At 30.2% G+C, this 13,777-nt stretch overlaps 1 protein-coding gene across 1 annotated transcript in view; it reads left to right on the forward strand.

Moving 5' to 3' along the window:
- The first annotated feature begins 13,376 nt into the window (after positions 1-13,376).
- LOC121391349 (opioid-binding protein/cell adhesion molecule-like) overlaps positions 13,377-13,777 on the forward strand; it is a 65,225-nt gene continuing 64,824 nt past the window's right edge. Inside the window, exon 1 of the mRNA XM_041523010.1 lies at positions 13,377-13,719. Within this exon, the coding sequence (XP_041378944.1) occupies positions 13,377-13,719 (343 nt within the window). The remainder of the gene's footprint in view (positions 13,720-13,777) is intronic.

Consider the following 13,777-nt stretch of genomic DNA (forward strand, 5'->3'; position numbering starts at 1 on the left):
ACTATGAGCTTCACTTAATACTATGTCCAATATTGCTACCATGAAGTTTGACTTACCCTATCTCCTAAAAGCAGAGATGTAGTGGTATGACACTTATCATTTATGTATTATTATTATTCATAGTCATATTGTCCTTGTGTGTCTAACTTATATATCTGACTTATTTATTCTATTATGTTTCTACTGCTAATTAACATTGTGATTTAATTCCAAAAATGTTTCCACTATAACAATAATATTAGGGTTTTTTACTAATTAGTAATTGTGTTTCTACTATTATTACTAAGAGATGTTTGTCAATCAACTAAACCTGTAAAAAACAATACAGCATCCATCTATCCACATATATATATATATATATATATATATATATATATAACTGTTAAAATTGATTTAACCATATATGGATATATACAAGTTACAAGCACATAGTAAATTATTTTTTGCAATAGAGTAAACATCACATACAATTTTCATTACTAATTCAGTAAATGTACTATGGAATTAACTATTCATCTAGATAATATTGATTAAAGCAATCAATCAAAGCTACAATGTAGCTTTGATGCTCTTTATAATAACTTTATTCATGACAGCTATATTTTACAAGTTTGCTTGTTGACATGTATCCCAGAAACAAAAAAGTCCTACTCAATTGTAACGGGATGGCTAAGATGTAGAATACCTCTTTTGATCATCTGTAATATGATCCTCCCTCCATTGTCCAGCATATAGGTGGAGAATTCTTGCAATGTCAGAGGGCAGGTGCCCTCTAACTGAATTGACCCTGTTTGTCTTATCTCATCCTATAACTTTTGTATTTGAATAAACAATGTGTATATTTTCATGTTTTCTTCCTTACTATGTTTTTAAAATAATAGCATATTCTTACCCAAAAAGTAGTAATTCTATGTAAAAAGGCAATGTATTACAAGAACATTTTACTGATCTATAAATAGTCTAGTGTTGCTGGCCTTTCCCCAGACTAAACCTATTTTTTGTAAAGCCTGTCCGGTTCCATATACGATCAGACCCAAACTTGTGGTAGAGTTAGACAGACTACAATGTGAGGGAATAATAGAGAGAGTACAGTTCTCAGAGTGGGCCTCACCCATAGTCCCGGTTATGAAACCAGACAACTCAATTCGTATCTGTGGAGATTACAAAACCACTATCAATAAAGCATCTAAGCTCGATACCTACCCGTTACCTAAAGTTGATGATCTCTTCATAAGCAGGAGGAAAGGTCACGTTTTGCTTTCAAACAGAGTTTGAGCAGCTTCAAGGACTTCATTACCCACATTGAAAAAAGCATTTTGTCATTTTAACTGATGTTTTTGTTACCACAGTTTCATCAATATGATGTAAACCCAATTCTAAGTTGCTACAACACCAATACTAGTGTAATTCAGTATGCATAAAGCCAAATAGTTGCATCTACACCCACATTGCTTGTATACACTCACTTTGCTCTAGTAATTCAATTATGGCTTCAATTGAGCTATAAGCAGATACTATTTCAACTTAATCTAACCCAGTTATTTCAATTAAAATAGTACCTGCCTCTCCCTCATAGTTTCAATTACTAGACATAAGCTACATGAACTACTTTTTGGCTTCTAGTTGGCTTTATATGTACTGAGTTAGGTCAGTTTTGGCTTTGTGGTAAGTCAATATTGGGCTTACATCGTATTGATGAAATTCTGATAACAAAAACAACGGTTGAAATGACAAAATATTATTTTAAGTGCATTGTTGTTCTAAGAATGCTCTATCCAAATACTGCTATATGAGTCTTGACTGCTTGTCCCCAGATCCTTCCCCTCCAAGTAAAGGGGCGGCAATGCCAGACTAATCTGTTAGATTGCAGGGAATAACACCCCCATGCATTTAAAAGTACCTCTAGATTAGATGGATTCCAGCTACTCAGGATCAAGTCTTTTATGGATAATGCTATCTCTCTTCTTTATTCATATATTTTTAAACCACTATCCTGTAAGTTGATTTTATTAAGCTTGATTTAAATAAAATAATGAAGGAGTGTTAATGCAAAAAGTGTAGAAACAAGTTAAGGTATTGATGATTCATCATTCATACAAACAATTTTCCATGTAAACATTTATTCATACAAATAGTGTTATTATAGTTTTTCTTTTTTACTTAATTAAAGGGGTTTTAATTTTAGTTATAGTTAACTAAAACAACACTAAATATTAGACATGATATTAAGTGAAGGTACAGTGTCACTACACTATTTAACTTATAGCATGTGGTAGCTAAATAATGAAGTCTCCTCTTAAAAGGAATTCTCATACTTAGCAATGATCTCTTATAAAATGTACATCGACATGTGGGATAATTTGCCACTGGCAAATTATCCCACATACATGATTGTATTTACACTGTAAAAAGATTGGTTGATTTAACCATTATTTGGTTATACAGGTTGCAATTACAAACTTATTTTTGCTAGAAAAGTAAGCATAATACTGTTTTCATTACTAATGTCCTACTGTTTATGTAGCTACATAACCAATAATTTCATAGTACATTAGTAATCAAAGTAGTATTAAGGTTACTTTTTACATATGCAACCCACATAACCATGTATTGGTTAAATTAACTAATCAATTTTTACAGTGTACTAACTCCTTGAAAAGCCTCTGCTATCTGTAGCTGTTTTGCGTTACTGTCCACTTTCTGCTTGGACTTCTTTTCTGTTTTTTTCTGCTTCCGAACCTTTCAATTTCTTCCACCTCTACATATTTCAATGAGTGTTCTTTCTTCAAGTGCCCTTTCAGATTGTTTAGAAATTTTCCATTAAGTATCCTACTACATTCCTCTCAGGCAAACGCTTTTGTTCTCTCCTCTAAGTAGTTCAAAATACAGCTTTCCTTGGGTCTTCCAGTTCCAGCAGTAGCCACATGCCATGGATAAATGGAGAGATGATGCAATTACAAGTTAATTGAACTTATCAGTAATCAGTCATTCTAGTTTGCACTTGCAGCTGAAAAATGCATGCATTACTGCTAATAGTAAAATAACATAATATCGGTATTTAATTTTAGTATTCTTTTAGTTTTTGGCAGGTAAACATTTTAGTTTTGTTTAATTTTAGTTGGTCATGAATAAAGTTTAGTTTTAGTTTAGTTCACTAAAAGATTTTGGGTCTACTAAAATACATTCTATTTTTAGTTTTAGTTTACTAAAACAACACTATAATTTGGCAGATATTAAAGTGGATCAAACAATTACAGAATGATATTTCAATGAAAAAAGCAATTGTGTAGTTGTTAATAGTATTAAAATAAGTTCATAATGCCACTATATTATTTAACTTACATACACATGGGGTAGATAAATAATGTTATTACCTCTTGAAATGAATTTTCATAATTAAAAATTGTATATAGTAAAGATACACAGTCATAGTAATTTCAGCAACGCGTCAAGCCTTACCTCCAAACATTGCAAATGAAGAATAAATGGGTCATTGATACGCCACACACCCACATTAGATAAAATGGTGGACATTATAAAGGGTTCAACACAGTTGCAGATAAATTTCTTCCTTTTGATTTAAAAAAAAGAAAGTAGCTATTTACTAAATTTGTCAGGAGGTCTGACAATAATTATTAAATAATTATTATTTCATTAACTATTTAATTATTAAATCATTTTTTCATTTAGTTTAAATATGTATAATGTAATATTTCATTCATATTAGGTTCTGTATCTGGGTCTCCCACTAATTTAGATTTTCTTGATCTTGGTCCAAACAGAAATGTGTTTAGTAATGTTGACGATGGGACTAGATTTGTAAGACTGCCTTCATGTTTTTATTTTGGAAGACAAATTTTCCGCACTTCATATGTGAGACTTTAGTCACTATTATTACTTTTACTAAAATCTTATTGTTTACTTGATAATACAGATACACTCAAATGGTCTACTCATTTTTGGCATCTCATTTTTCACCCTTTTGCCCAGATCATTTCCACTTACATCAGTAGTAGTGATAGCTCCATTTTGGGATGATATCATCTTGACAAATACAGGGATTATTGAATATGGAATTATCACTCCAACAGATAACCCTAATATTATTGATGTAGTGGAAACATTTTTGGAATTGAGCCAAAATGTTGAGCTGGAGTTAGATTGGGTTTTAGTAGCAAAGTGGATGAATGTCTGTCCATATGGAAACATCAATTGTGCTCAAGTACTTATTGCTTACTTTATAAATTATACATGACTATTTTTTGTTTATAGACAAACACATTTCAAGTTGTGATTGCATCTCAAGGATCAACTTCTTATTCTATATTTACCTATAAATGTGATCTATTGAGATGGACTAAACATAATGCAGCAATTGGCTTTAGTGCTGGATCTGACTATTTTGAAAACCATCCATTTTCTAGAACATCAAAAGTTACGGACATTGACTGTCTCAACTATCCATCATCTGTGTGGTCAAATGTGGTTTATAAACTAAACAACGGTAAACACATATAGGTCACAATTACAGCTGTTTTCTTTTTTGTTTTGTATTATATGGTGCACTTATCACATTCTTCTTTTGTACAGGATCTGGATCTGGTATAGATGGTAAGTAATTAAAGACATTTATAGATTACTTTTACCAAACTATATATACAATATAGCTGCTATTGGTTGTCATCCTGCCACAACTAATGATACTCTTGGTAAGACAAAATCGGAAATCAGAAGGTCATACAATGTATTAGTCGCATTATTTCTGTGTGACCAAAATCTATTTAATTCATTAACCCATTCATTATATAGTTAGATCTTTTTTACATAATTTATGAAGTTTCTCTAGTATTTTGCATAGTGTCTATGTGTTTAATGACATTAATATGGATTCCTTGTCTTATATTGGCTGTTTATCATAACTTTATATTATTTAAATTACAAAACAATAATTTAATCATTATACTTCATTATTCAATTTGTATGCACTGTTCATATAGGATCTGGATCTGGCTCAGGATTAAACTTGGGACCTGGTTTAGGTTTTGGATCTGGATCTAAAGGAAGTGGTAAGTGATTGAAAGTCATTAGTGATTATAATTGAGTACACTAACCTGACATTCAAAAATATTTTAGTTTTATTTATAGTCAAAGTATAGTAATAATGTATATCAATGTACCCAATTTATTTTTCTATGTGATATAAAATAAATTTATATCAAACCATTAAAGAAATTCTAATCCTAACAAACATCATAAACTTAGATCAAGTCAATATTATAATTAATTACCAATCAAGTCAATATTATATTACAAAATCAGAAGGTCATACAATACATTAGTATATTATTCACAGTTATTTCTATGAAACCAAATCTATTTTATGCATTAACCCATTGATTGAACATTTAGATCCTTTTTTATAATTTATAAAATGTTCTAATATTTGACATAGTGTCTATGCAAATTACACTTTCTTTGTTTTAAATACAGTATTAATTGCTCACTATTCAATGATATTAATATGCATACCTTGTCTTATATTGGATGCTTATCATAACCTAGCATCATTTAAAGAACACAGAACACAATTTGTCATAATATACTTTTTATTCAATGTGTATACACTGTTTTATACAGGATCTGATTCTCTCTCAGTGTCTATATAAATAGTAAGTTATTAAAGACATTTACATATGTATACTATTAATAAACTAAATCTATTATATATATAGCTGATACTAGTTCCTTTGCTACACCTACTCCAACTATAACACTTGGTAAGACAAAATCAGAAGGTCATACAATACATTAGTATATTATTCACAGTTATTTCTATGAAACCAAATCTATTTTATGCATTAACCATTGATCAAACATTTAGATCCTTTTTTATAATTTATAAAATTTTCTAATATTTGACATAGTGTCTATGCAAATTACACTTTCTTTGTTTTAAATACAGTATTAATTGCTCACTATTCAATGATATTAATATGCATACCTTGTCTTATATTGGATGCTTATCATAACCTAACATCATTTAAAGAACACAGAACACAATTTGTCATAATATACTTTTTTATTCAATGTGTATACACTGTTTTATACAGGATCTGATTCTCTCTCAGTGTCTGATATAAATAGTAAGTTATTAAAGACATTTACATATGTATACTATTAATAAACTAAATCTATTATATATATAGCTGATATTAGTTCCTTTGATACACCTACTCCAACTATAACACTTGGTAAGACAAAATCAGAAGGTCATACAATACATTAGTATATTATTCACAGTTATTTCTATGAAACCAAATCTATTTTATGCATTAACCATTGATCAAACATTTAGATCCTTTTTTATAATTTATAAAATGTTCTAATATTTGACATAGTGTCTATGCAAATTACACTTTCTTTGTTTTAAATACAGTATTAATTGCTCACTATTCAATGATATTAATATGCATACCTTGTCTTATATTGGATGCTTATCATAACCTAACATCATTTAAAGAACACAGAACACAATTTGTCATAATATACTTTTTTATTCAATGTGTATACACTGTTTTATACAGGATCTGATTCTCTCTCAGTGTCTAATATAAATAGTAAGTTATTAAAGACATTTACATATGTATACTATTAATAAACTAAATCTATTATATATATAGCTGATATTAGTACCTTTGCTACACCTACTCCAACTATAACACTTGGTAAGACAAAATCAGGTCATACAATACATTAGTATATTATTCACAGTTATTTCTATGAAACCAAATCTATTTTATGCATTAACCATTGATCAAACATTTAGATCCTTTTTTATAATTTATAAAATGTTCTAATATTTGACATAGTGTCTATGCAAATTACACTTTCTTTGTTTTAAATACAGTATTAATTGCTCACTATTCAATGATATTAATATGCATATCTTGTCTTATATTGGATGCTTATCATAACCTAACATCATTTAAAGAACACAGAACACAATTTGTCATAATATACTTTTTTATTCAATGTGTATACACTGTTTTATACAGGATCTGATTCTCTCTCAGTGTCTGATATAAATAGTAAGTTATTAAAGACATTTACATATGTATACTATTAATAAACTAAATCTATTATATATATAGCTGATATTAGTTCCTTTGATACACCTACTCCAACTATAACACTTGGTAAGACAAAATCAGAAGGTCATACAATACATTAGTATATTATTCACAGTTATTTCTATGAAACCAAATCTATTTTATGCATTAACCCTTGATCCTTTTTTTATAATTTATAAAATTTTCTAATATTTGACATAGTGTCTATGCAAATTACACTTTCTTTGTTTTAAATACAGTATTAATTGCTCACTATTCAATGATATTAATATGCATACCTTGTCTTATATTGGATGCTTATCATAACCTAACATCATTTAAAGAACACAGAACACAATTTGTCATAATATACTTTTTTATTCAATGTGTATAATCTTGATCTGGCTCAGGATTAAAACTTGGGACTGTTTTATACAGGATCTGATTCTCTCTAAGTGTTAAAGACATTTATATAAATAGTAAGTTATTAAAGACATTTACATATGTATACTATAACAATAATAAGACAAATCTAAATCTATTATATATATAGCTTCTATATTTTTATGTAACCTTTGCTACACCTACTCCAACTATTTGACACAAATTGGTAAGACAAAATCAGAAGGTCATACAATACATTAGTATATTATTCACAGTTATTTCTATGAAACCAAATCTATTTTATGCATTAACCATTGATCAAACATTTAGATCCTTTTTTATAATTTATAAAATGTTCTAATATTTGACATAGTGTCTATGCAAATTACACTTTCTTTGTTTTAAATACAGTATTAATTGCTCACTATTCAATGATATTAATATGCATATCTTGTCTTATATTGGATGCTTATCATAAACCTAACATCATTTAAAGAACACAGAACACAATTTGTCATAATATACTTTTTTTATTCAATGTGTATACACTGTTTTATACAGGATCTGATATTCTCTCAGTGTCTGATATAAATAGTAAGTTATTAAAGACATTTACATATGTATACTATTAATAAACTAAATCTATTATATATATAGCTGATATTAGTTCCTTTGATACACCTACTCCAACTATAACACTTGGTAAGACAAAATCAGAAGGTCATACAATACATTAGTATATTATTCACAGTTATTTCTATGAAACCAAATCTATTTTATGCATTAACCCTTGATCCTTTTCCTTTTTTATAATTTATAAAATTTTCTAATATTTGACATAGTGTCTATGCAAATTACACTTTCTTTGTTTTAAATACAGTATTAATTGCTCACTATTCAATGATATTAATATGCATACCTTGTCTTATATTGGATGCTTATCATATCCTAATATCATTTAAAGAACACAGAACACAATTTGTCATAATATACTTTTTTATTCTTTATTCAATGTGTATACACTGTTTTATACAGGATCTGATTCTCTCTCAGTGTCTAATATAAATAGTAAGTTATTAAAGACATTTACATATGTATACTATTAATAAACTAAATCTATTATATATATAGCTGATACTAGTTCCTTTGCTACACCTACTCCAACTATAACACTTGGTAAGACAAAATCAGAAGGTCATACAATACATTAGTATATTATTCACAGTTATTTCTATGAAACCAAATCTATTTTATGCATTAACCATTGATCAAACATTTAGATCCTTTTTTATAATTTATAAAATGTTCTAATATTTGACATAGTGTCTATGCAAATTACACTTTCTTTGTTTTAAATACAGTATTAATTGCTCACTATTCAATAATCTTAATATGCATACCTTGTCTTATATTGGATGCTTATCATAACCTAACATCATTTAAAGAACACAGAACACAATTTGTCATAATATACTTCTTTATTCAATGTGTATACACTGTTTTATACAGGATCTGATTCTCTCTCAGTGTCTGATATAAATAGTAAGTTATTAAAGATATTTACATATGTATACTATTAATAAACTAAATCTATGATATATATAGCTGATATTAGTTCCTTTGCTACACCTACTCCAACTGATATACTTGGTAAGACAAAATCAGAAGGTCATACAATACATTAGTATATTATTCACAGTTATTTCTATGCAACCAAATCTATTTTATGCATTAACCCATTGATCAAACATTAGGATTCTTTTTTATAATTTTTAAAATTTTCTAATATTTGACATTGTGTCTATGTAAGTTATACTTTCTTTGTTTTGATATTAAAATGGATCAAACAATTACAGAATTTTTTGATGAAAAAAGCAATTGTGTAATTGTTAATAGAATTAAGATAAGTTCATAGTGCCACTATATCATTTAACTTACAACATGTGGTAACTAAATAATGTACTTACCTCTTGAAAGGAATTTTCATACTTAAAAAATTAAAACTCTAAGATGTGCTGATTTCACATTTTTGTCAGGTGGATAATTATTATTAATTATTTATTTAATTGTTTAATTAATTATTTGATTATGAAAATATTATCTCTTCATATTAGTGCACGTAAGATAACCATCTTGATGAGATAATTATATCTTGTTTCATATAGTTTCCCCTCAAGACTTTATCTTTGCATATCCTTCAAATAAGACTGTCTCACACTATGAAAATACAACCTTTGACTGTATGGCTAAAGGAGTTCCTGACACAATAATACAATGGATTAAAGGAAGCAACCCATTGTCCTCAATGACTCCTCCATTAGATGTCACATCAGTTCTTAGTGCTCTAATTATTGTTAGTAATGAGTCAACGTTAACATTGGAATCTATTGTAGGAGATGATGGAGGAGAGTATACTTGTATAGCTATTAATGAAGCTGGATTTGGTAATGACACAGTTATTCTTCTTGTACAACCAGAAATTATAACACAACCTCAAGATGTATATTTAAATGCTGGTAATAATCTAAGTCTAACTTGTGTAGCTGATTCGTTCCCTCCACCAATGTATCAATGGGAACAAATGAACAGAATCTCTGAAGTCTTTGTCCCATTACTGGCTGAGTTTGGAGGAAACACCAGTAACTTGACAATTACCGAGATTCCTTATCAGGTATATGGTACTTTTTCGTTGTATTGTTTCAGCTCCAATGATTGAAGTTAATGCCATTTCAAATGAAGTATTAGTCACAGGTAAGTATATATTAATTTTGTTTCACACTCTCTCTTGTCTCCCTCCTGTAGTTTCCCCTGAAGGAAGTACTTCAATTGATCCTCATTTTATTATAGTTGATAATGGTAGTGTTATTACATTTACATGTTCAGCTCAGGGAGGTCCTAATAATACTTTTATATGGACACGACAGAATAGTACCAATAAATTTAATATCTCAGAGAGTTTTAATTCTTTTCCATTGAATGTTACTAAACTGTTAAACATCATTGCTGATGAAGTAATTACATATGGTAACAATTTAACAATCTCTTCAATAAATGCCACACAAAATGGAGGAGGCTATGATTGTCTTGTTATTAATGAGGCTGGAGCAGAACGAAACACATCTACTCTCTATGTTCGACCTGTTATAACAGAACAACCTGATGACCAGTATGTAGATGATGGGCAGACAGTTACCCTCTCTTGTAAAGCTAACTCCTTCCCTTCTCCAGAGTACCAATGGGAAGTGATGAACAGAACAACAAGAATGTTTGAACCCATTAAGAATGCAACAGATTCCACCTATATTATCTCATCAATCATTTATAATGATTATGGCAACTATCACTGTGTTGCTACTGCTAATGGTATTATTGAGAATGCTATTTCAGAACCAGCTATCATTACAGGTAAATAAATTGATGCATACCATAGACACACTAATGAATGTTGTATTAGACAATCAGAAATGTAGCTAAGACTAGAGTTTTCATCCAAAACTAAACTAAATTGTTTCAGTCTGAATATAGCTTCATTTTAAATACCACTATGTAGACAATATCAAAGCTAGGCATTAATTAGAAATGAGTGGACATTGCTATAAGTTGTATGATGCAAGTATAAATATCTACTTTGCATGCAGTAGACTATCTTGCAGAAACCTTTAATATTCCCTCTCTCTCTCTCTCTCTCAGTATCACCTGTTAACAGTGTTAATGCTATACCTATGTCACAAACGTTTTCACGATTTTCAAATGTCACTTTTGACTGTATTGCTAGAGGTGGTCCCAATATTATCTATACTTGGATCAAAGGAAGAAACCCCTTGTCTTCAATGTATCTTCCACTAGGTTACATCAGTTATCAGTAATCTCAATATTGTTAGTAATGGGTCAACATTAGTACTGGAGTCTATTGTAGGAGACGATGGAGGAGAGTATACTTGCATAGCTATTAATGAAGCTGGATTTGATAATGACACAGTTACTCTCTATATCTTTCCTAATATCACTAGACAACCTGTAAACCAATATGTTCAATCTGGAGATACTGTGACTCTCTATTGTGAAGCTGACTCCTTTCCCTTTACCTACTTATCAATGGAAGAGAAGAAATGAAACTGGAAAGTTTGTGTCTATTTCAGGAGAGACTAATACTAACTTGACTATAATCAGTATCCAATATGAACAGTTTGGTGATTATCGTTGTGTTGCTACTACTCCAATCATTGATAAAACAGTTACCTCTAATACAGCTGTTATAACTGGTAAGTGTAGTAATGTAAAGTTTTAAATGTAACATTGTTATCTCTTTTATGCAGTGTCTGCAAATGGCAGTGTCATAATTAATCCAGACTTTATCATAGTAGATAATGGTAGTAGTATCACATTCACTTGTTCCGCTAGAGGAGGTCCAAATAACACTTTCCTTTGGTTCCATACAGCAGATATTAATGAAGCATTAGCTAGTTCAAATCTACTAACACAATCTCAATTACCAATCAACCAGCTAACAATGGAATTGTCTAATATAACACTTGCTACAGGGATGGTCTTTACAATTACATCAGTAAATGCACTGTAAATGCTACTGAAAATGGAGGATCTTATGATTGTTATGTCTTCAATGAAGCTGGATATGAGAATAACTCTACAACTCTTCATGTTCGACCTGTCATAACAGAACATCCGAATGACCTGTTTGTGGATGAAGGAGAGACAGTTATGCTCTTCTGTAGAGCCGACTCCTTCCCTGCTCCTAAGTACCAGTGGGAAATGATGAGCAAAACAACAGGAATGTTTCAAGAAGTTCTAAATGCAAATGATTCTACATTGATGTTTTCTCCAATTGTTTACAATGACTTTGGTAACTATCGTTGCATAGCTACTGCTATTGGTATTATTGAAAATGCCACATCACTTCCAGCATTAGTAACTGGTTAGTAATTTCAATCTAATTCATTTACATAGATTGCTTTTCTCTATATGCTATAGTATCTCCAAGAAACAGTATCTTTGTGACACCTTCATATCAGATCCTAGCTATAAACTCAACTTCTTATTTTAACTGTACTGCTGAAGGTGGTCCCAATACTATCTATCAATGGATCAAAGGCAGAAACCCATTGTCTTCATGGATACTCCATTAGATGTCACATCAGTTCTTAGTACACTAACTATTGTTAGTAATGAGTCAAGATTAATACTGGAGTCTATTGTAGGAGATGATGGAGGAGAGTATACTTGTATAGCTATTAATGAAGCTGGATTTGGTAATGACACAGTTATTCTTCTTGTACAACCAGAAATATAACACAACCTCAAGATGTATATTTAAATGCTGGTAATAATCTAAGTCTAACTTGTGTAGCTGATTCGTTCCCTCCACCAATGTATCAATGGGAACAAATGAACAGAATCACTGGAGAGTTTGTCCCATTACTGGCTGAGTTTGGAGGGAACACCAGTAACTTGACAATTACCGAGATTCCTTATCAGGTATATGGTACTTTTCGTTGTATTGCTTCAGCTCCAATGATTGAAGTTAATGCCATTTCAAATGAAGTATTAGTCACAGGTAAGTATATATTAATTTTGTTTCACACTCTCTCTTGTCTCCCTCCTGTAGTTTCCCCTGAAGGAAGTACTTCAATTGATCCTCATTTTATTATAGTTGATAATGTAGTGTTATTACATTTACATGTTCAGCTCAGGGAGGTCCTAATAATACTTTTATATGGACACGACAGAATAGTACCATAAATTTAATATCTCAGAGAGTTTTAATTCTTTTCCATTGAATGTTTACTAAACTGTTAAACATCATTGCTGATGAAGTAATTACATATGGTAACAATTTAACAATCTCTTCAATAAATGCTACACAAGATGGATGAGGACTATGATTGTCTTGTTATTAATGAGGCTGGAGCAGAACGAAACACATCTACTCTCTATGTTCGACCTGTTATAACAGAACAACCTGATGACCAGTATGTAGATGATGGGCAGGCAGTAACCCTCTCTTGTAAAGCTAACTCCTTCCCTTCTCCAGAGTACCAATGGGAAATGATGAACAGAACAACAAGAATGTTTGAACCCATTAAGAATGCAACAGATTCTACATTTACTATATCATCAATCAGCTACAATGATTATGGCAACTATCGTTGTGTTGCTGCTGCTAACAGTATTGCTGAGAATGCTACTTCAGAACCAGCTCTCATTACAAGTAAATAACTTATTAGACACACATATTATTGTCATATTGTCATATTACACAGACATTA

The sequence above is a fragment of the Gigantopelta aegis genome, unplaced genomic scaffold (assembly GCF_016097555.1).
Source record: "Gigantopelta aegis isolate Gae_Host unplaced genomic scaffold, Gae_host_genome ctg2167_pilon_pilon:::debris, whole genome shotgun sequence".
NCBI lineage: Eukaryota > Metazoa > Mollusca > Gastropoda > Neomphalida > Peltospiridae > Gigantopelta > Gigantopelta aegis.